The following is a 24,882-nucleotide window of genomic DNA, read 5'->3' as shown; positions in this document are numbered from 1 at the left end:
GAGAGTAATAATTATGCTGTACCATTTCTAAGTATCACATTCTGTCTATAAGAAGAGAAGCAAAAATAACTGTTAAATGTTAAATGTGTGCAGGAATAATTTTCTCCCAGAAAGTGATCAAACTTAAAACTCTGTACTAAGATAATAACAGATAATTTAGAAGAGATAAAACAAAATTGACCATATGTTAATTTATTCAAAATGTTTTATTCCTTTATTTCAATTGTTTCGATTGTAGGGCCCATGCCTTTTGACACTTCTGAATGCACCCACACGCTCACATGTGCTGGAACTAGAGTCAGTGTCAGACATATCATTACATTAGTTCATCTCAAAATGTGTTTTATATTTGAAAAAAAATCCAGTACAACATATTTTGTAGAGTATCATGCAGCCAGTAGAACAACATGCAATTTAAATGTGCATTGAGGAATACTGGGCTTGTTGCTTAGTACTGTTCATTGTTTGCACTATGAGACTGGCTGATAAGACGCCTGTTGGGATATGGATGTGCTGGGTAAAAGCACTTTGATCAACTCTGACCGTGCCCTTCACTGCAAGTAAACATATCAGTTAAGCAGTATGTAAGATTTCACTGTGTAAACAATCCAAAATCCCCAATGTATTCACTGACCAACTGGAAGAGAAAAAAGTGAAGAATGTGCCAAGTTGCTAACATCATGGCACGTTCACCCCTGCCTACTAAATATGGTGTAACAACACAGCCCACATCACCAGAAAAGCGGTGAAATGAGAATATACCAGAGTGATTGAGTGGGGGAAAATGCTTATTCCCTGAAATGCCCACCAATCCCCTGTATTCCAGTTGGGAGATGTGCGCTGCTAGGCACCCCACAAAGTTCACAAACACAGTCTTTGTGTTTCTGTTAGCGCTCGCTCCCCCTCCTGCTCTGCATCCCAGCACGTTTTTAGCCGTCTGTGAGATACTCAAATGTAAATTAAAAAAGACGATTATGAGACCCAGGCTTACACCGTGACATTCCTCCTCTGTACAAATTATTAATACAGTAAGTTAAGCATGAGCTGGATGGAAAGTTATGTACAAAATGCAAATGTTATATATTTTTTCAGTTTTAAAATGAATTTGATTGCAATTGACCCAAAACTCAATGTTTAAGGTAATGTGTGTGTGTGTGTGTGTGTGTGTGTATATGTGTGTGTGTGTATATATATATATATATATATATATATATATATATATATATATATATATATATGAAAATCATGTCAATGTTCAACAAAATCTTCAAAGCAAAAAAAGGCATATGTACATGTTCACACTGTCCCAGGAAACAAAAGAAACCCAACTCAGGCTGTACCAAATTAATATCTAGCATTTCCCCATACACTTATGCTGTGTCAAAACACACTGTAGCTGCATGGTTCCATGTGATGCCATTTAAGGGCCTATCCCCTTTTAAAATGCATTACTGTTGCTTTATTAGATGAAGGCATAGATAAGAGCTGTAGCTGGTACTGCAATGTATGTGCATTTCAAAGTCTGTGGCACTGTAACATAGGGCCAGACTGGGCAGGTCATCTGAGCCAGCGCTGGGTACAGTGATGGATCTGTCACATTTCAACAAGGCATGCAAGCACCACCCCAATGTTTACCTGCTAGTACCTTTCTATCACAAGGTATATGTTGATTCTAGCAATGTGTGTGGGTGTGTGTTTAAGGACGTCTGCATAGCACAGGTCTTAATGTGCAAGAAAGCAACACCATCTATTATCTTCTTTTTTTTGTTTCAAGGAAAACTAGAAATTAAAATCTGGTGAAAATAAATGTGTCTGTTGAACAGCAGAGGAGCTGGAGACTTCCAGATGAGTTGATATGGGGATGTTTCCTCAAACGTTCAAAAACCAGAAGAGCAGCTGCTGATTAGTCCATTATCCAAATGGGAGCTCCTCCCCCTCAGGCCTCCTGCGGGGCCGGCCTCTTCAGATCCCTGATCTGTTTGACCAGATACGTCTTTTCGTCGTTGAACTGTTCATCCTCTGTTCTGTCATTCTGGAACTTGCTGAGGAACTCAATGAGTTTGGTCTGGTTTTTCAGCAGAATGTCCAAGATGGGCTGAGTCTTGTTTGGGTTGGCCACAAACACCTAATTAGTGGAAGAGGAAATGGATGTCAGTTGAAATGCTGCAAGTGGGGTTGTTTCAACCTCCTTAGTTGAAAGCACTTGTTGTCAGTTACTCTGCTAAATGTTTAAAATGAATGCATATGCAATTCATTAAATACTTCACATATAGTACAATGTATAATGCTTATGTGATATTTTGTAATCATTTATCTTATAATATAACTACACACATTCACTAATGCATCATCTACTGTTTTTCGGGTCTCATCTTTTTCACAATTTCTTACCTTGAAGACATGGAAGGCCTCAAATTGGATGTTGCGGCTTTTGTCTCGAAGAAGGTTCATCATCAACTTGAGATTCTCTGGCTTGCTAATGTATTTTGTCATGATGGTGAAGTTGTGTCGGTCTAGAAGTAGCTCTCCAAGCAACTAAATGGTTTCAGAGTGAGAAACAACATTCCATATTAATATTCATTAAATAGTTTGTGTGATAAATTTGAGAACAGAGGGGAAAACAGAACTGGAACACAAGATATTGCAAGTTAAAGGGGCCATGTAGTAAAAAACAACAACTGATTTTCCAGTTTTAAATGGTATTTGCACTCTGAGGTTGAAGTAACACTGTGAAATTGTGAAAGGTATGCTTACTGTCCCTTAATATGCAGTTTAAAAAGTGTCCCTCGAATTCTAGCTCATTTTCCATGGCTATTATTGGCCATCATAGCGTCAGCAGGGGATCTGATTTTAAATCACCAATGACAACCAAGCACACCTCAAATCAAATAAACCAATAGTATCATTTGTTTACATTTTACGTTCCTCTTGTTTTAGCCAGCACTAGCAGTGCACACAGTGACAGCTCCAGGTAGGTAACAGATAACAGCCAATACTAGATAAAACTGGCCATTTAAAATGGTGTGGTAAAATGCAGAGAGACTGTTCAGAATACAACAGTAAGAAAATGATGGAGTTGAAAAGTTCTTATCTATCTTATCTAGCAGTGTTTCATTTAGCAAAATAGAAAAAAAAAAAGTTTTCGCTAACTTATTAGACTAGTACAATTGCTAACAATTTTACAAAGCACGAGTCAAAGTAACTTACCAAAACGTAGTGACCTTTTAGATACCCAGGGATGTTTGGAAATTAAAATTAGAACGACTACATGGCCCCTTTAAGAAACAGAAATGTGCAACAATCTAAATAGCTTGTTAGGGTTTACCCAAGACAAAGTGAAGAAACTAAGCATGGACACAAATTGTGCAGCAGAAGCATATTCAAAGCCCATACCATCCACAAGGTGGTGCTATATCGGTCAACTTGTTGGTGATATTTCCAGAAACTCAACAGCAGAGACAACAGCTATCTATAAAACTACTGTGCTACATAAAACTTACTACGACCAGATCAAGACCCAAACCCTTACCTTGAGGGACTGCCTTTTAGTCACGTAGTTCTCAGAGTGGAGCAACTTCTCATATTCGCTAAAGAACTGGAGAGGAAGAAGAAAAAAAATGGGTTAGTAGACATGTCATTGTGTTTCAGAAAAGTATGCTTCTTGTTTGTAAACTCACTGACAAGTTTGTGTGATCTTCCCACAGTGATTGACAGGGGCTTTGCATTGAGAATAGAGCATCATGTCCCAAATGCTCAGAGTTCACCAGGAAGAGCTTCACTGCTGCACTGCTACTTGCCTGAGCCAGCAACCTGTTCATTTCCATATTTAAGGATGATTTTCAATGGTTCTCAAAGTTATGTTATGATCCCTCAGTTGTCAAACTAGGTAAAACACAAATAAACTTAGCTTGTCCTAAAGTGACCTCCTAAAGTGAGCTTGTTCTAAAGCAACCTAAATGTGACCGATTGAGTTTCAGAGAAATAAGCATTTGAAGAGAAAAGATGGACATTGTTTTCCAACAGATGGTGTCATTCCTAACCATCCATTGTCCCTCGGCTCACGGAATAACACCACCTGTCAGAAGACAATGTACATCTTTTATCTTTGAATACTAATGAAAAGTGCTGAAAGTGTACATCTTTCATTGTCTTCAGTGCAGTGCAGAGGAATCATGACACTATCTGACGTGAGACAATGGAAGTTGTACACTTGTTAGGTTGAGTTTCAGCACAATGAGGACTCACCCTGTCATAATGCTGCTCCAGAAACTCTGCACTCAGAATCTTGTGTCTCGTGAGCAAATCCTGGAAAGTAACATAAAGGCCATTTAAATCAATGAGCACAGCTATAGAAATGACATGGTAAAATGGTAATTACAAAGAAATAACCTATGGATTACTTGTTTGTGTCTTTCAGAAGTGTTATGTAAGTGCTTAAACTGGGCACTTACACCAGCCCCAAATTGCATGCACGAACGTTGCAAAATAATTAAGGTTTACTTTCAAATCAATTCTGCCATTCACATTAACCACATGTGGCATGTTGCATTATTGTTGCTCACCTATTCTGATTGCTATTTTTGCTCACCTATCCTGATGTGGTGATACAAAAATTTGGGTCGGTCGTCAGCACTTATCCGTGAATAATGTGGGACGTATTAAATAAAATTGTTATATAATAATGTATATTTTGCATGTTCATCAATCCATAGATTCATTGATTCACTCATAAGACGTCAAATCAGGAGAACATGAATTGACACAAATAGGAATTTCTACTAAAAGGTGTTATAACATAGAAAAACATGGAACTATATACATTAGGAGTGTGCCAAGTACTCTCCTTTCCATTAAAAATAACTACTTTGTTTAGCTGTCTGTAAACAAATGGGAGATGTGGGCAATGTGCCTGCTGCATTTTGTGAGGAGGAATAGTGACAGCTCACTAATATGCGTTCTGATTGAAAAAACACCCGCTCCTTCAGTTTAAGTATTTAAATCTTATTCCTGGTTGTCCGATCACGAGTATCATCCGATTACGAATACTAATTAACAGATTAACAGATACAAGTACGGATACAAGTCTAGCGAGGTTGGCACATCCCTAATGTCAATACTTTTTTTTCAACAATTCTTAGAAAAGGTTGTTCACAAAGTTTCACCAAGTTATTCACAAGATTTCCATTAATTTCACCACACAACCTCCTCTGTCCTGTGATTCTGCCCCTAAAGGTTGTAGAAATACAGGGAATGGTTCTACAGTACAGTATGTGGAGCTTAGAATCTCCATTCTTATGCTGTGATCACACCATTTGAAAACCGTGCATAGAAAATGTAAGGTTTTCGTCAGCCCCCTGCTGGATGTCCAACCTGAGTGATTTTGAAGGTGCTTGGCACTTCCTTGTTCAAAGAAACGATTACCAACAAATTAGTCTCACGTAGCCATACCTCCAAATCACGTTGTTCTCACGCCTCCTTTAGAGGTCTGGAGAATTTTAGATTAGCCGATCTGGCTTGTATTGAACTGGACGGAGCGATGGGAGAATGTGCTCACAATTTCATTGAATGTTACATTCCAAGAACCCTCCCCCACATGCCTGTAGAATGGATGCTTGTTGTTATGTGCACTTTTTTCCAACAAGGTAGTACTATTTGAGACAGAGTTGTTGCCTATGCTAGCTTGCAACATTTAATTTTTTTTTAAAGAAAACCTGAAGGAAAAACTGAATTCTGTTTTTTGGGAGGTATTTCATTGGTTTGACCTGTTGCAAGGCGTCACTCATTTCAAAGGGGTTAAAACCCCTTTGTAGCTACTTTCTGCAAAGGATTTCCGTCAGTGAGGTTAACAGATGAATGCCTAAAGAGCCATTTAGTTGAGAGCTAACATAAATGTGATACTGTAGTGCTATTTTCAGGTTGGCAGTTATAGATAAAATGTCAAAGCAGACTTTAAATCAGCTTCCTCCAGATTGCTGCAATGTAAACTCGAACGCATAAACAAACACATGCAGCACAGAAAAAGCTACGCAAAGCAGAGGCACCAAATTTGTTACCAAATTATTTCCTAGTAAATACCACATAATACCAATTGGGAAAACTGTACTGTAAAAAAATAAATGTGACCAAAAACTGTATCTAATACATTGAAGATCCTTGTGTACAAGATCTCAGTTCTGAGACATGGTGGCCTTTTTGACAACTTACTTTAAAAGTGGCAAATGCGTCTGAGGCAATGTCAAATGTGGACATCTCCACATATCTAAAGAAGTCGTAGAACTGCTCCGACCACAGGGTGATTTTGGCCAGCGGTTCATGCCTAATACACTCTCTCAGCATGATCCCACAATTTAGAGCAATCTCTGGAGACTCGTACCTGTGAGGACATTGGAATAGGAAAAAGGTATGCATTTATTACCAGTCACAGAAACAAACACTAGTCTTTTATAATGATAGGACCCTGAGTTTTTACACCCCCCCCACCCTTTGAGCAGCATGAAGAGGATATTCTGCTGGGTGCAGAGGTACTCCACCGTGGGCGTCCGTGTCCCTATCTGACGTCGCAGGATGTTGTTGAAGATCTGAGCCACATCCTTTTTACCCTGTTGACAAAAACAACACGATTGAAGAGGTATGAAAATCACATGGGTTTAGATTTCAAAAAGCCAATTATTCAAAGCTGAAGTTTTCTGAATCCTGTCTTGGTTACTACAAGTTACTATTCAAGGTTGAATGCAATTGCCTTATACAAGTTATGATCTGAAACAGATTTGCCTATTAGCTCCATAACTTTTCAATGCAGCATCCCCACAGTAGGGATCAGAAAGATAGATGTCTCATCTGATTTGTGAAAATGACACCAATACACTTAAGGCTGTGAATGTAATTTTTTTTGGACTCAGCCTGGGGAAACCAACTACCACACATTACCAGTCAAACATATTGTAGTCTGAGTCATAAGAATTTCATACATATGCCCACATACAAGGACAGGAAACAACACACACATGCACTACCAGCCCATTCTTTTTTTTTATGATGTTCCAAACTGTTGATTTTGGCAAACCTAAGGTTTTGGCTATGTTTCTGATATTTTTTTCTGATTGTTCAGATTAATAATGGCTTCCTTGACTTTCATTGACACCTCTTTGGACCTCATGTTGACAGAGACCAATAGCAGACTCCAAAGACAAATGCAAAGCCTAGAACTAATACTAGACATTGACAGCTCTCTTATACATTATTTTATATTTTTTACATTTATGGCATATAGCAGACGCCTTTATCCAAAGCGACTTACAGCAAATACATTTGTTTAAGTAAGTGAATCATCGATCCATCAGTCATCATAACGCAAAGTAATCAATGCTCAGACCAGGGGCCATTGGCAGTCACAATGCTAGAAGATTATTATTTTATTTTTTTAACAGGAGAAAAGGGGGGTAGTGGGGGTGAGGAGGTCTCTAGGGTTAGGATTAGTACAGGGAGGTAGTGGGGGTGAGGAGGTCTTTAGGAGGGACCTACATACTGATTTTTTGTTTTTTTCGTATATTTATTTTAACAGGGAGTCACATTGAGACCAGAGAAATAGGTGTTAGGTTAAATATATGTGACAGCAGTGTCACAATAAGGTGTGCTGCAATTTGTAGAAGACCAGGATCCAGTAAGTTCGCCCCAGTGGACTTTTTAATATTGTGAAGTATGTGAACTAAAACCTTTGACGCCCACTATCCAGCAAACTACTACGATGTGATCCAATCGACACTATGTACTGCCATATCACCTGACTGCTTGCCAATAGCAGGAGTAGAATTTGACATTTCAAAGATATATCCACCAGAAATGTTGATTAAAAGCATCACCTATTTCCCTTTTGCCAGTAATAGGACCAGCTTCAGTCATGATTTGATGGGGCAGTGGGGGGGTGGGACTATGTTTCAGAGATTTAACAGTTTTCCAAAATGTAGCTGGGTCTACAGTACTGTCAGATAGGGAGTTTGTATAGTGGGCCTTCCTGATCCTTCCTATGCACGTATTTCTCAGTTATCTCAAAGGACTAATTGAGGTGACAGAACACACCTGACTTAATATAGCTGTAACACCTGTCAAGCTAATTATCCCATTACCTTTGGTGCCCTGAAATAGGGGGACTATGTATAAAAAGTGTTGTCATTTCTAAATGATGAAACCAATATGCACACAAATACCCTCAAATAAAAGCTGAGAATCTCCACTTTAACCTCATGGTAATTGTTTAAAATACAAACGTTTGGAGTATAGAAGCAAAATAATAAAAAATCCATCACTGTCCCATTACTTTCGCAAGAAAGACAGACAGACAAACAGACACAGACGGACAGACAGACCTCAAAGTCGATGAGCTGTAGGTCTGCTATGAGGGTGCTAAGGAGGCCGCTGTTGTAGAGCTCCTGGGCCAGCTGGGCCACCGCCTCCGTCTGAGGCTCCTTCTCATTGGTGCCGTACAGAATCTCCTTCATGGCCACCAGGCTCTTAGACACCTCCTCAGTGGCCTACATACACACACATGCAAAATTAGCCAGGTATTCTTTACGAAGCGTTAAAACAATTTGTATCCATGTTATTTCCCATCTCCAGGGAGGTGTAATGTAGCATGATGGTTATCGTGCTATAAATTGCTGATTTCACAGACAGACCACATAAAACTTAGATTACTGCGAAACTAAGGCTGGACAATAAAACGTTGGTGCGCGCACGCGCGAGATTGATGTATTTTCTCCCTGTGTGTAGGCTACTGGAGCAGTGGCCACACACCACCCGCCAATTCATGTTACAGTGGATTGTTGTTAGGGGGAATAGCGGAGAATAGCGAATCTGTGCAGAGATCTTGCAGATCTTCTCTTCACAAAAACCTATCAAAATGAAGTGTGGTCTTGTAGCAGCTTTTGCATATTGTCTGCTATCACGATTTTGTTTGGTTTCTGTTAGTAATAAAGACCTAGGCATAACTGACATACATTTAACTGTATTTACTTTAAAAAATTAACTCAGTATGCTTACTTCAGCTATCTACGTTGTTAGGGCAAAACTCAAAACAAGGTAGGCTAGCCTCTCATAGAAATAAACTGCAATTGTAGTAGAAGTGCGACCAATAATCGGCCCAGTGCGACTAAACATTTTCTTTGGCCTCACCAGTGCGGGAAAAAAAAACGTGTGTATATATATATATAGTACCAGTCAAAAGTTTGGACACACCTTCTCATTCAATGGTTTTTCTTTATTTTTTTATTATTTTCTACATTGGAGATTAATACTGAAGACATCAAAACTATGAAAGAACACATATGGAATTATGTAGTGAACAAAAAAGTGTTAAACAAACCAGAATATGTTTTATATTTTAGATTCTTCAAAGTAGCCACCTTTTGCTTTGATGACAGCTTTGCACACTTCTGGCATTCTCTCAATCAGATTCATGAGGTAGTCACCTGGAATGGTTTTCAATTAACAGGTGTGCCTTGTCAAGAGTTAATTTGTGGAATTTCTTGCCTTCTTAATGTGTTTGAGACCATCAGTTGTGTTGTGCAGAGGTAGGGTTGGTACACAGTTCTATACAGTGAATAGCCCTATTTGACTACTGTTCTAATCCATATTATGGCAAGAATCACTCAACTAAGTAAAGATAGATGACAGTTTATCATTACTTTAAGACATGAAGGTCAGTCAATCCGGAAAATTTCAAGAACTTAATGTATCCTCAAGTGCAGTCGCGAAAACCATCAATCGCTATGATGAAACTGGCTCTCATGAGGACCGCCCCAGCAAAAAGAAGACCAAGAGTTACCTCTGCTGCAGAGGATAAGTTCAGTTTACCAGCCTCAGAAACTGCAAATTAACAGTACCTCAGATTAGAGCCCACATAAATGCTTCACAGAGTTCAAGTAGCAGACACATCTCAACATCAACTGTTCAGAGGAGACTGCGTGAATCAGGCCTTCATGGTCGAATTGCTGCAAAGAAGCCACTACTGAGGAAGAACAAGAAGAAGAGAATTGCTTGGGCCAAGAAACACAAGGAATGGACATTAGACTAGTGGAAATCTGTACTTTGGCCAAATTTGATTTTGGTTCCACCCGCCGTGTCTTTGTGAGACGCAGAAAAGGTGAGCGGATGGTTTCTACATGTGTGGTTCTCACTGTGAAGCATGGAGGAGGAGGTGTGATGGTGTGGGGGTGCTTTGCTGGTGACACTGTTGGTGATTTATTCAAAATTCAAGGCACACTTAACCAGCATGGCTACCACAGCATGTGGAACCATCATTTGTTTTTCAACAGGACAATGACCACAATGCTCAGCACCTCTGGGAACTCCTTCAAGACTGTTGGAAAACCATTCCAGGTGACTACCTCATGAAGCTGACTGAGAGAATGCCAAGAGTGTGCAAAGCGGTCATCAAAGCAAAATGTGGCTACTTTGAAGAATCTAAAATATAAAACATATTCTTGTTTGTTTAACACTTTTTTTTGTTTACTACAATAAAGTCGTTTTTCGGAAGGTCTACTAACGTTAGGCCTCCATGGCCCGAAATAACACCAGCAACCGATTCCGAGACAGAGGTATTGCAGCCACAGCTAAAAAGGCAAAGTGCTATAACTTTGCCCCGAATGGCTTAAAGAATACACTTGGCTAAGGTATGGTAAAGACATGAAGCACATGTACTGTGTTTACTGCAAACAATGCGGTACAACTGTTGCAGGCAGCTGCAGCTATTACATTCATGCATGAGACTCTCAAAGTTCATAATAACAGCAAAAGGCACACGACTGTGAACAGTAGAACTGCCACCCTCCCAGCGGCGTTTCAACGGCAAGAAACGGCCAACAGATCTCACGATGAGACAGATGACTATACAATTTAACACAGCATACAGCATCGCCAAGGAAGAACTGCCTTTCACCAAATATAAATCGCAAGTACTACTTCAAAAGAAAAATGGATTGTCTGTAAACCCAACATACAGCAACGACACCGCATATGCCCAGTTCATTGGAGCAATAGCGGACACCGTGAAAAAGAAGACCGGTGCGCAAATTGCTGCGTCGCCTTACCTGTCTTCCATGATAGGGTGACACCGACATATCAACAAAATAATGTGAGATTGTTTATGTGTGTATCATTCACAAGGGAAGACCCACCAACATCCTGATAGGCCACGTTGAAGTGCAGCATGCCAACGCACAAGGTGTGTATATAATAGTGCAGTCACTGAGTACTTTATTAGGAACACTATACTAATACTGGGTAGGGCCTCCCTTTGCTCTCAAAACAGCCTCAATTCTGCGTGGCATTGATTCCACAAGATGTTGGAAACATTCCTTTGAGATTCTGGTCCATGATGACATGATTGCATCACGCCATTCCTGCAGATTTTTCAGGTGCACTTTCAAGCTGTGAATCTCCAGTTCTACCACATCCCAAACGTATTCTACTGGATTCAGATCCGTTGACTGGGAAGGCCACTGAAGAACACTGAACTCATTGTCATGTTCATGAAACCAGTTTGAGATGACTTTTGCTTTGTGACATGGTACATTATCATGCTGGATGTAGCCATTAGCAGATGGGTAAATTGTGGCCATGAAGGGATGCACATGGTCAGCAACACAATACTGAAACAGGCTGTGGCATTCAAGCGATGATTGATTGGTATTAACGGGCCCAAAGTGTGCCAAGAAAACATTCCCCACACCATTACACCACCTCCACCATGACAAGGTGTACAGGTGTTCCTAATAAAGTGTTTGGTAAGTGTATATTTACATTATAGGCTAAGCAAAAATAAAACATGCAGCACTGTATTTTATACTTTATTATCTATCTATATATGATTTATTTGGATAGGCCTACCTAATATAAAAGACAAACAACCATGAGGTCATTTTTAATTGTAGGAGTCTATGCTGACACTAAGAAGGCATTTGCTGGTCTCGGGCACAGTGTGAGGACTGGCTGGAAAGAACTGTGGCTATGGGGGCAGACGTGCTGTAGTGTCTTGGGTACAAAGGGGGAGTGATAGCTCTTGTACTTAATTGTGCCCTTTCACTGTATGCCACACAGTTAACGGTTTGCGTAGTCTGTCAGGACATGTATTCCTCATTGTGTGCTATACTGTGTCATGCATGATCTTTTTAGTCAAATAAGGAGGGGAAGGGGATTCTATTAATGAATTGCATTTTCCAGTGAAAGTAAAAATATATATGAATAATATATATCTTTACAGATTGGAACTGGCTTTGCTCTCGGTCCAAAGGGACAATGCCATGATAGGCCAGGTCTACAACATGCTCAACTTGGTATGGAGGATTTACCATTTCAGCCCTAAGTATGAGGGAGCTCAATGCCCTTGGAGTGGAGCTGGGGGTGAAAGTGCATGTCCCCAGTGGCGTGAAAGGAAAACACTGGCTTCCACATGTTTTCAGGACCCTGGACATGTTCCTGAGACTTGGGAAGGGTCTTTCTTTTCAGGACCATGGACAGTTCACAGCAGTCTACTTCCACATGGACCACTTGGCAGGAGCTTCTGCAAAATGCAGATGTCAATGGAAGAGCCAAAATGGTCAGTTGACTGTTATAATAAGGAATCAGAGAGTATTTGGATCATTTTGTGTCTTCATTTTTAACTTGATTTGATGACTGTGTATCTGAGTTGTTGTGATTGTGAATATGGTTGATCTGGGTTTAAAATGGAGGATTCCATTCACTTCCATGCTGACCTGTTTGTTGGAATTAGCAAGTTCAGCCTTCTCCTGCAGTGGAATGTCATCACCCTACCTCAGGTAAGGGAATTCTATCTATTTTCATCTTTCATCAGTGTCTGTCTTCAGCCATATCTGTCAGACTGATGAACATGTGTGACTGTTTTAACAGGCTGTTAGTGGGATAGAAAATCTTGCGGTGAGCAGAGGCAGTGGCAGCAAGGCAGTTCCAGACAGCCCTTACGCAACAGGAGAGAAGACAGCAAGAGGAGGGTGAACTGCCGGTCTTCCAAGTTTCAAGTAACACTCTTATATTTTTTGTGTTAACTTAGATTTCAAAGAAAATATAATGACACTACTAAACTGCTTTAATTCTGTACATTCAGGAAGTCACCCTTAGAGGTGAAGCTTCAAAGCTGGCAGAAGACGAGGCCATCAGCGAGAGTGCCCCCAAACTGCAGAGGGCAATGGAGGGAACACTAAAGTCTACTGTTAAGCATCTGAAGACCCCATTCTGTAGCCTTCGAGGCAAGTAAAGTTACATAATTGATAGACCTCCATTACACATCCAAAAATATTATGTTGACTTTAATAGACATATTATTAATTATTTATTTGTCTCTTTCTTTTGCTGATAGGTGAGGACTCCAAATAATCTGCCACAGCAAATGCAGTGAGATGCTTCAACATCTTCAACCATGACTCCTGGCTAGAGGACAAAGACCAGCTCCTAGACCATGGTGCTGAGGACCTTACCTTTCTGTTGGATCACTATCCTCAGAAGGTGACTTAGTGGACTACATAAATATGTTACTTGTATCAATACTACAAACTGTTTTAATTAAAAATAAATAGCTTCCCTCCTCCTCCCCAACCCTTGTTAACTTCAGAAATGGTGCCATCACTGATATGGCAAAGGAGGAGTTTGAGGCCATGAAAATGCTCATCTCCAGAATGTTCATGGACAAGAGCTACCCGTCCCTTTGGGAGTTGGAGGATGACCAAAACGTCATACTGCTCTGACTATAAGGTATATCTGGTATTTCTAAAACATGATATTGTCAATATTGACTTAATGAAGCCCTCATCAACTTTGAATCTGTTCTTGTATGCTTCTTTTAGAACATCCTGCACCTGGTCCACATCATGCTGGTCCTCCCAGTGTCATCTGCTGTCTGTGAAAGGGGGTTCTCTTCACAGAAGAGGATCAAGTCAGATGTCAGAGCATCTCTCCACACAGACACAGTGGAGGACCTGATTCAAATCAATATTGAGGGGCCTAGCTTGGAGGGCCAGCGAAAGTGTAACAGACTGGTTAACCCAGGGACAAAGGAAAGAAGGCCACAGTATAGGTGTTGGCCATCTGTTGTGCCAGCTCAGGGGGACTTCCTGTTTTATTGTATAAGTGTTATAAGAAATGTTAATAAAGAAATTGCTTAAGCAGTTTTTTGCATGTGCTGTGACTCATATAGCATATATATCTATTAAAAAGAAAGGTCAGAGCCGCAATCACCCTTGGGAAAATGTTTGGTTATGACCAAATTATGAAAAAGTTAGTGGCACCAGTGCCACCAATGTAAAAAGTTAGTCTGGAGCCCTGAGTAGTGTATTTGAATTTCATGTTAAACCACATTTTTTTTCTCGGACAACCAAATAAATTCACAAGAATTACTATAGTACAGTACTCCTTTAAGCAGAGGGGGCACTGAGGCAACACGTTTGTAACAGCTCAAAGCACAGTTGCCCCACTCTATACTGTGGTCAGTTCAAACTCTAGGAGTGTTGAGAAGACCCTGTCTCTTGACTTCAATAGAAGTCTCTATGGAGGTGGCTAGTCCAGTTGGGGGAGGAGGGATGGATACGGAGAATGGTTCCTTAATACCTTCTCTGCCTTTTTGTCGGAGATGTCATGCTTCTCTAGCACTGTCATGTTGTCCTTTAGGTTCTTGACGATGTCCGCCGGTGACTTGTGGGACTTGCCAAAGGGGAATGGCATGGTGGCGAGTTACCGGGGGGACCAGGCAGCGCACAGTCCACCTGAATGGATGGGGGGCAGAGTGCAACAAAGGGCAGCATTTGACTCACGATTCAAAAGTCAATACAGAAGGTCTGTATAGATATTGCTTGTAGATCAAATGGACTACACAGATCTAAAGACAAAAGGAAAATGCTGAAAGATAGTGGGGCAGGTCTGAGTAAAAGGACTCATGAGGACGAAAATGTGAAATTCATCATAGCATATCAAATTGGGTGTCAACCCTAACCCTATGTCAGAAATACATTTTTCAACCATCTTCCATCATAAGGAATAAGCAAAGGCGTTGACTTCTGGTCAAACATATGGAAAAGCATTGAAGAAAACATCTAATAGAACAAGTCTTTAAAGAAAAAAAACATCAAACCTCATTAATATACAACTAGAGACCCTGGTCAACTAATATCAACAATTATATTTTGTTTTATGGAAACGGTGTGGCTTCTGTAAGTTTATAGTATAGGTGGACCTACCAAATAGTAGTAGTGTTTTTACTGATATCGATTTAGTTTATTAATTAATAAGTGATTAAAAATTGTAATTCTATTACCAAATCGGTAACAAAATGACCAAATGCTGAAAGTGTAGGCTATTTTCTTTTCATAATGAAGAAAAAGACACTGAAAACCACAAATGTCATTGATTTAAATCACATTAAATTAATAGTTTCACAGGCAGATTTATGTTTCTTGTGTTTTGTGTGTTTTGCACATGTGTTTTGCACTGACTGCTTTTGTTTTACTTTTATCAAATAAAGTCAAACAAAAGCAGTCAGTAAAAACAAGAATAAAAATAGTTAAAGATTAAAAGCGTGAGAGAGGAGAGTGTGCTGGATTCTTTGATGTGGTTTGGTATCATTGGCAATTCAACTTTGAAAGTCAAGTCACCTAAGTTTCATCTTTTTGTAACTAAAAAAAATAAAAACTGAATGTTGAGTTAGGCCAACATTCTGAGAGTACTGTTGTTACTGTAACTGCCATGGAACTTTTTAATACAGTACAGAACACATTCTTAGAATGATTACACAACAATGCACTCTCTTGGCAACCAGTTCTACCCCACTGAAACCACTCTCAACTACTTAACCAACCAACTGAGCCTTACAGCTCACAACCATAAGGCTTTACAGAGGGTGGTAAAAACGTCCCAGTCCATCACGGGCCGTGAGCTCCCTGCTGTCCACGCCATGTACTCTGAGAGATGTAAGAGGAAGGCCAGGAAGATCATCAAGGACAACAGCCACCCCCCCCCCCCCCCCCCCATTTGATCTATTATCCTTATTACATTCTATTGTTGATGTTGTAGAGTTGCTCTGCCTCAGGCATTTCGTTGCATTGTATAATTGTATTCAATGTAATGACAATTAAACGAGACTTGACTATATACCCACTCCACTGAGCAATCCAAGGCTCATCCTATCTACCGCTCTCTGTGTAGACTGACTCCACTTAAAGAACTTCCACTGAGATTTTGTTACTGTTTACACTTTTTGAGCTTTACATATTCATGCCGATACCACCACTTGCACACGCTAAACCTATTAACTTCAAATCAATGTTAAATGCCCAGACTTGTACCTTGAGTTGCTTGAAAACATGTTTTTCAAACCATTTATACTTCTTGAACTGTACTCGAATTTGCCTGAGATCCTATTTATTCCTATGGCCATTCGCTCTCAATCAGCTTGACAACTTTATCCAACTTTAAATGTGTACTGACTGACCCTACTTAAAGAACTTATATACAGATTGTTGATACTTTTTAGACTTGTAAAACCTCTCTCTCTAGTTGGCTAGCAGGCAAACTTGTTTGGCAAGGACTTTCTTTCACAATAATATTCTTGTTTCACCCACACTCACTGTTGCCTGTAACTGGTTTGCAAGCAAAATCACATATGAGAACGTACAGCATTCTCCGTAGGGGGCATATGCTGTACGTTGCTAGGGTACCTTTCTCTGCTTCAACATTATCTCACTAGCTAGTTTTAGCAAGTGAAAACAAAGGTGCGTGAACACCAAACACCGCCCCTCGCCATCCATGCTATGGATGGAGCCTCAAAATAGGGGGTGTGATGATGATGGGGGGAGTATAATAGTCAGTCTTGACTAATATTGCTAAGTAAATGTTAAAGCAGAAAGAAGCAAATAAGAAGAAATAAGTCAAGCTAACTTGCTAACGTATCATATTTACCAGCCCCTCAGCCTGCCAACTCATTTGAGGCGTCCATACAGGAGGCCTCACCATACAAGCCTAACTATCTATCTATTCACATACCTAGCTAGCCACGTTATTCTGTATCTGCTTACCGACAGCTGGCTACATAAGCTAAGTGTTCAACAGCCAGAGCGCACGCAACAATTCGCTTCCTTTGACAGGCCTCCGGCTCCGCAGACGCACAGAAAACGCTGCTGCTGCTTCTGCTTCTTGTTCTTGTTCTTATAATACATTTCCGTTAGGATAAACGCTTGTGTGCGTATTGCTGCCTCTCACAGGTCATAAAGCAAAGTACACCTTTACGGCATCTTCAAACCTTCACTGTTTCAGCAAACATAGATACATCCTCTCTGCTTCTAGCCTTACACCATGTGTAGGGCATTGGTTTACTAGAGGAAATTCCAAACCTTTTGACAATCTCACATTGTCACTCGGTGCTAATAATAGCGTGGCTACACCAAGCTCAGCCACCTCACAACCTCCAGCCTCTCAGCCTGCACTGCAGCTGCATGCTGTACGTTCTCATTCCACATCCCGCATCTCCCCTCAGATACCCCCCACTACCCTTTTGCACACTCTCTCCTGGATAGAAGTATTACTGTCTATCACTTTTCTCCCTGTTCACAGAGCAAGCGCGCTAACTCGCTGCCTGACAGGCTAACATTAGCTTGCCACAAAGTAGAGAGCTAATGTGATATTAGATTAAGTAAGTACAATATCAAACCTTACAAACTCGATATTTTCCCTCCACCGATTTGTCTGGATTGCAAAAGACAATATATCCCGCCGGCCTAGAAACTCCTTTGTTTTCCTTATCGCCTCCCCTTGTTTGAAATGCTGTATGGCGACCTACGTTTCCTAGTTCTTTCTGTGTGTGACTAAGATACTGGCTGGTTATCGTTGCAATGTTTTTCTATTTCCGCTAATATGTAGCGGTCTCTACCGCTCCTCTTGGTCGTACAATGCTATAGCAATAGCACATCTGATCTAGCGTCTCGAGCGGGTCCTGTGTCCATAGGAGGCGCTCATACCTCAATATGAGAGTGCAAAAATACACTGAGGCCATACAATGCCTAATTCAATCCCAATTCATATTCTATGTCTGATATGTCCGTATCAACCATTAAAAGAAATTACCATTGAATCCAAAAATACTCTCAAATTTCTGAGTCAACACTCAATCATATTTGCAATAATCATTCTTCGGAGGTGAAAGCAAAATCAATGACAAAAATGTGCACATTAAGCAAAATCTCCACCTCTCTTGCTCTTCCTCCTCTTCTATTTCCCCTTGACTTCCATACCTCATCAGACAGGATGACCACCACCACCACCATCATCATCATCGTCATATTCATCATCATCATCATCATCATCATCATCATCATCATACAACTGACTGACTGATCATCTGTGGTTCCCAGAGTCTGAAGAACAGGATATTACATTCAAACAGTTGCCTGATGTGTCTAGTTCAGATTACTGATGTATAGATGATTCACTTACTTAGACAACTGTACTTGTTGTAAGTCGCTTTGGATAAAGGCATCTGCTAAATGTCTATAATGTAAATGTAATGTAAAAGATGTAATCTAGAGACATGTAGTTTTACTCCATGTTGATGCATGGCATGTGGATCAGGATGTGTTTTATTAGAGATTAATTTGGTTGATGATCCTATGGCTGAGGTAAGATGAGGCGATAGTATTATACTCTCCTGTTATATTGTATGATTGTTTATGTATGTAATGTTAGTGATCATGATAATGACTGACTCTTACATGCTGAGGTGTAGGGCAATCTCACTGCTAATAATAGCGTGGCTACACCAAGCTCAGCCACCTCACAACCCCCAGCCTCTCAGCCTGCACTGCAGCTGCATGCTGTACGTTCTCATTCCACATCCCGTATCTCCCCTCACAGATACCCACCACTACCCTTTTGCACACTCTCTGCTGGATAGAAGTATACTGTCTACCCCTTTTCTCCCCTGTCTCACTCCCATTCATCACAGAGCAAGCAAGGACACATATTGTATGATTGCTTGTAATGTCACTGATCATGATAATGACTGACCTCTTCAACGACATCTTGTTTCCCAAAGCCATACCAACACAAACTCCCATCACTCAGGTGGATTATCAGATGTTTCTGCAGGGATCATTTCAGTTATGAGAGGTATAATAGCATTGCTATAGGCCTACACTTTATTAAAAGTCTAAACAAAGTATGGTTCAGTAATTTCCTCTTGCCTTTTCCAAGGAGAAACGCTCATTGTGGGTTATCACTGGGTTATAGTATTTCTCACAGCTCCAGAGAAAGGAATTGTTCCACTAAATAGCTTGGTTGGGCCCAGAAATACTTTATTGTACAAGGTCATGTTTTGTAGGAGAGTGAGGGTGATTTTATGCCATCACATTGCAGGATAATGACGCCACAGCTCAAAATTGGCTTGTAGGTCTACACAACAATGGATAAGCTACACCCAACATAGGACTAATGTGTTATCAATTCCAATAAACTAGGCCTAGGTCTATAGGATACACCCACACAAAACCATTAATGTAGCGTGAATCCCATAGAAACTGATCTCTTGCTACTTGTGAAAGTGTCTGGGTGCACATACTGTCTTTTGCCAGTGACAACTTGTGGTTAAAACGTAGGCCTAATTAGATGTGTGTTGTTGTTTTTGTTGTTGTTGTTGTTGTTTTGTATTTTGTGTGTTCATATCATTTACCTTGATATTAGCCTATAGACTAGCTATCTCCGGAATAACCTAAATTACGGTTAAACGGGTGCCACATAAACCCAATGCGACTGATTAGGCTATCTTTCTCCTAATTAGTAGCCAAGACGTGAGCGGGCTACTGTGATGCTTTCGGGGACGCGTGACCAGATGGTAAGAGAGAAAGAACTAGAACGCCTATGAAAGGGTTCAAGCATCTCTTCACTTGTTGAGCTTTTATGTCGGACTCTCTGATTTCCCTATGTCGTCTGCCTCGCTTCCCGCAACGAGTAGCTGAGCTGTTTTGACCTTTTGTGCCACCTACAACGGCACCCATCCACAAGATATTTCGGAATTTACACCCCAATTAATGGGCTTGATAGATAAGATTGTGTAGCTTGAATCATCATAAATTAACCATATTTCTAGGCTGTTGAAAGGTCTACACACCAATTGTGAAAACAGTAGGCTCTGCAGGTGTTTGCGCAGAGATGTCTCCGTTGGGCCAGAATGCATGTGAAGCACATTTCTTTGTGTCGAGCAACAGGCGGCTGGTTGCACGTAGGTCGCGTGGCCAGATGTCTCTAGTTGCGCAATATGAGCCTACCCCCTCCCCAAAAGGTTTTCTGGAGCCTCAATAAATCCTTAATTCATGAGCTACAAAATCTCCTTCACAGAGTGAGCAGTCCATTGTGGCTCTCCCCACTGACGGTGAAATGTAGGCCTACCGTATAGCCTACTGCATGAATAGTCTCATCAATAGAGGCAGCATCGACCACACAAATTGGCACTGGTCAAATCACACCAGCAAACTACCGGTCAGCGCTGCACATGCCCTGAAGCCACCTCCTGCTCCAGTGCTCACCGTCACAGAGATCGCCTCATCCCCGGACTGTCCACTTCTCCGCAGGGTTATCACACTCTTCATGGTGATTAGGTTCGCCTGAATACCGCCCATTGTTCGGCGGAGTTTCCCACGTTCAGGCATTCGCCTGGCAGTCGCGTGGCTCAATTCAAACAGGCCCTGCAAGCAAGGGCCAGCGCGCGAGACATCTGCCTGCGTGGTCACCCTGACATCTGCTCCCTCTGCCTCAGTGAGTAGCCTACAGAAGTTGACAACATATGTTTACCTTTTTTTTTTACAAGCACTACTCTGGTTTAGGCTAATTCAAGTACGTCCTCAATACGTTTTTTCCCCGTTAGGCTACATATAGGCCTATAGGCCTAAATATCATGGAACAAATGTGCTGTATTAGCCTTAGGGCACCATTGCTGCAATTTATTGATAATGTCGAGCAAAAAAGAGTATCGGAATGTGGCACGAATCCTATTCACCCCACTCCAATCAAGATCGGCGTTGATTTCAAAGCTCAAAAAATGAACGTCATTAAAAACCGATGGGTCATGACTCAACACTTGTCCCTTCATAATGAAAAATTACACTTGTTTCAGCAGGCCACATTTGTCTAACAAACTATTCTAAACACACTAATAAACTAATTATGAAAACATAATAATAAAAACAGATGTATAGCCTCAAGAATACATTCAAGTTTAGTGAGTTCCAAATCTAATTAATCTGATAGCCTTTAATTCCGTTTTCAATAAGTGGTGAGAAGTGCACAAGTGAATTTCACCTTTCACTCGAACCCCAAATCTTTACGACTTCCCAAGCACTTGACAGTATCAGCAGGCCTACAGGCGGATATCAATGAGGGCCATTGGGCGTCGTGTATTTTCGGTGCGACCTCAGGGGATAGGTTTCGCCTTTTCTCAGGTAATACTACTGTCCCAGTTCATTGACATGAATGGGGACAAGGGGGTCCCTGGTGTAAGGACGGTAATTGCACACTCTTGTTCGTCGCTGGGAATGACAATTCTGATGGGACCCGCGCGCTTTGCGTCACGTGACGCGCTGTGAGAGGAGAGCCAGAGCGAGGAAACGAGGTTTTGTAGGGGATGCATGGTTTCAGGCTGGACATCTGTCGCTTGTTTTTTTTCAGGGCGGGTAGCTCAGCTATTGAAAAGAAGCAGTGACCTGTCAGTCTTGACTGATGGGAGCGGGCCGCTGGGAGCGACCCCGTGTGTGGGAAAATACCTCAGCCAAAGAGCTCGCGTATTCATATGCAAATTCTGCCCTATAAATAAGAGGGGTGCGCCGCGCGGAGCGCCTTAAAGACAACCTAGGATTCAGTAGGGCTAGCCACTCTCTACAACCGCAGAGCGAAACAGGAGAGATGACCGCCTCTGCCATGGCGCACAACGTGGGAAAACATTCAAGTGCTAAGGAGGAGAGAAAGGTAGGCTACTACCGTTGTTCCGATGGATATAAGCTCAACAGGTGTCTCTCTTTGGATACGCTCAAACGTCGTTCAGGGCGGTGCATCTATTTTTGACTCTATCTCCGCATCAGTTGTGGGTGGCTATTAACCGAGTATTACTTTTCATCCTCTTTAGCTGAGAAAGCCGCTGATTGAGAGGAAACGACGGGAAAGGATAAACAATTGTTTGGACCAACTGAAAGAAACCGTAGTCGGTGCTTTCAAACTTGACGTAAGTCTAACTAATCTAACTAAACACCATCAAAGTAGGCCTACACACAATTTAGCCTACAACCTAACATCACAATTTTTCTCACCAGCAATCGAAACTCGAAAAGGCCGACATTTTAGAGATGACAGTGAAACATCTACAGAACGTTCAGAGTAATACATTCTGTGGTAAGTTTTTTTTAACTTGATTCAACCACCTCGTATAGGCTATGAGCAAGTATAAAATAAGGTGCCGCTGTCCCTATAGCCTATCCCGGAGGCAGTTGGGGTCAGTAGACTACCAGCAGTTGTATTATCAGTGTTTAAACAAAAAACGCATGTTTATGAAGTAATAAAGTAATATGTACTTTTAGTATGTTCCCTCTTGACAGTAAAAGATGAACTCAATTATTACCACTTGGGGACCTTGGGTGCAATTCTTACCCTGCTGTCACCAATAGGTGGTGCTATGACACTTGTTTGAACAACTGTCTCCTTCCCTCTACAGCAGATCCAACATTAGGCTTGGAGGCACAGCAGAAGTACAGCACAGGCTATATCCAGTGCATGCACGAGGTCCACAACATGCTGCTCACCTGCGAGTGGATGGACAAAACACTGGGCTCACGCCTGCTCAATCACCTGCTCAAATCCCTTCCCAGGTCTACCGAAGAGCACCCCTTACAGGCCAACCCCAGGCAGGATGCCACCCCACCCAGTCAGGGACCAGGGGGTCCTACCACATCCCTCAGAGGGAACTCCAGACATGGGAGGCAGATGCAGAGAGAGGGGCCCCTGTGCCACCTCGGACCACAGGATAGGCCTCTCCTTCTGCAAGGGAGTCCCCTCCTCGGCAGCCCCCACCTGGGCATGCTGGACATGTGGAGGCCCTGGTGAACTGGTGGACTTGGTTGTGTTCTTGATTCCCATGTTAGACCCTCCTCTGTTATGTATCTTATAGATATGCTACTCAAAAGACACGTGTGGGGCAATTTTGCTCCATATTTAGGTGTGCTATATTACAGACCTTTCAGTACTTCCTGTCAGAAGTCAACTTTCTGTAGCCTGCATTGTAGAAGGCTCTTATTAATCTCTCTTATATTTATTGTATTAACTTCTTTATTTATTTAATTATAAGATACACTTATTGCTTCTGAGCTCTTATCCATCACATATAGCTTTTCTACATATTCTTTCTTTGTTGTATTAACCAATATTAATAAAACATTCATGCAATATTCCAAGTTTTTGTTTGCCTTTGGAGTCTGGAGTCGACAATCCATATAGAATTATAAGTTAAAATGTACTTAAGGTTACGTTTATATAAAGGGTTTCTTAAGGGTTATAATATAAAATATATAACCATTTTATTGTACATTTGTAAAGTATTAAGAGTGCATCCACATCATTTTGCATAATTTTAACCAATTAGTTGGTTTATTATGATGTATAAATGAATAATATAGTAAATAAACTACTTAGAAGTAGTTTATAAAGGAAACCGCATGTAACATGTTACTGTAAAGAAAAAACAAAACAATGATTGCCATCAGTGCTCATCAGATTACATGGAATATTAAGAAAGCAACAGTGCCGTTAAAAGTGTTGTAAATCATAATAGCATACCCTGCCAAATTTAACGAAATGATGGTCTGGATTGGACTTCAAGGTTTATTATGAAATTAAAATGAAATTATAACAAAGAGGTGCATTGAAAAACATGTTTTGTGAACAAGTGGTTTAATAACACCAGCTAGTATCAAGCAGAGTTGGGGAAGCCACACTGAAAAAGTATTTGACTAAGCTATCAATTACTTTACAAGGGAAGAAGTTGAACTACACTAAAGCTTAAGAGAAATACGCTGGTCAGTTAGTTTTTTTTTTTTTTTTTTGGAAAGTGAGAAATGACAGTAGCTAACTACACCACTACATGGCACAAAGTAGTTAACTACTGAAAGGTAGGCTAACTGAAAACACTAATAAGATTTGAATTTACTTTAATTACCACCAAGCTACTGCAACATGTAAATTAACTAATAGTTGACCGACATGTAGTGGAGTATACTACCCAACACTGTATCATGGACGTTGCTTGCCTACTGGGTGGGAATTGGGAATTGGTGTACACAGTTATACAAACCCTAAAAAGGTAACAATAGGCTCAAATAATGTCCAGATATGAGCAGAACAGGGCCTCTAGAAATGAAATGGCCTACCTAGTAAGTGTGAACATGATTCGTTCTTGTTGAAAGATTACAAAAGAGAAGGTGCTTATACAATTACTGTATTGTTTACATATAAATGCATGATCAAATGTTTCAATACTGCGTATTAAGTGACATTTTGGATAATTAATTTTTTTAATTAATGGTTGCCTATAAACCCATAATAATTACAATACTGTAGATCTAATAAAGCCGGGCAGTGGCGAAGAAGGATAGGGGCGCTGGGTTCCTCTGTAAGTTCCCGAACAAAAGCGGACCTAGACAGCTGCTCTCTCCTCAGTCCAGACCATTAAGAGAGATCTGGAGCGAAGCGTGGGGGTGGCGAGGTGCCAACCAACCCCCCTCTCCACCCCACTTCAAAGCCCCGGGACACTGCCTTTATTTCGGCTGTAGATATTTTACTGGTGACTTATCGCTGTAG

General features: G+C 40.9%; 2 protein-coding genes across 6 annotated transcripts; one reads left to right on the top strand and one right to left on the bottom strand.

Moving 5' to 3' along the window:
* Window positions 1-187: 187 nt before the first annotated feature.
* On the bottom strand, window positions 188-17,841 carry cab39 (calcium binding protein 39). 5 transcript variants are annotated; one of them, XM_083695199.1, is made up of 9 exons: window positions 17,710-17,841; window positions 14,614-14,768; window positions 8,364-8,528; window positions 6,481-6,599; window positions 6,205-6,373; window positions 4,246-4,305; window positions 3,530-3,595; window positions 2,392-2,535; window positions 188-2,125 (listed from the first exon to the last, which is right to left on the bottom strand). In XM_083695199.1, exons 2-9 carry the CDS (start codon window positions 14,725-14,727, stop codon window positions 1,937-1,939), a joined length of 1,026 nt encoding a protein of 341 aa, XP_083551325.1. In that variant the 5' UTR covers window positions 14,728-14,768; window positions 17,710-17,841; the 3' UTR covers window positions 188-1,936. The 5 variants fall into 5 exon arrangements, with proteins under 5 accessions (XP_083551325.1, XP_083551324.1, XP_083551326.1 ...); XM_083695198.1 differs by having other exon boundaries at window positions 17,705-17,794; XM_083695200.1 differs by lacking the exon at window positions 17,710-17,841 and adding an exon at window positions 17,073-17,185.
* A 4,101-nt stretch (window positions 17,842-21,942) lies between these two features.
* On the top strand, window positions 21,943-23,133 carry her8.2 (hairy-related 8.2; the record flags this gene model as incomplete). Its single annotated transcript, XM_083694939.1, has 4 exons — window positions 21,943-22,005; window positions 22,163-22,258; window positions 22,347-22,425; window positions 22,745-23,133. The coding sequence occupies 4 exons, from the start codon at window positions 21,943-21,945 to the stop codon at window positions 23,131-23,133; spliced, it is 627 nt and encodes a 208-aa protein (XP_083551065.1).
* Window positions 23,134-24,882: the final 1,749 nt, after the last annotated feature.

The sequence above is a fragment of the Argentina silus genome (genome assembly GCF_951799395.1).
Source record: "Argentina silus genome assembly, chromosome: X".
NCBI lineage: Eukaryota > Metazoa > Chordata > Actinopteri > Argentiniformes > Argentinidae > Argentina > Argentina silus.
The sequence above is the reverse complement of the archived record's forward strand: the minus strand, read 5'-3'. Positions and strand labels throughout refer to the sequence as shown.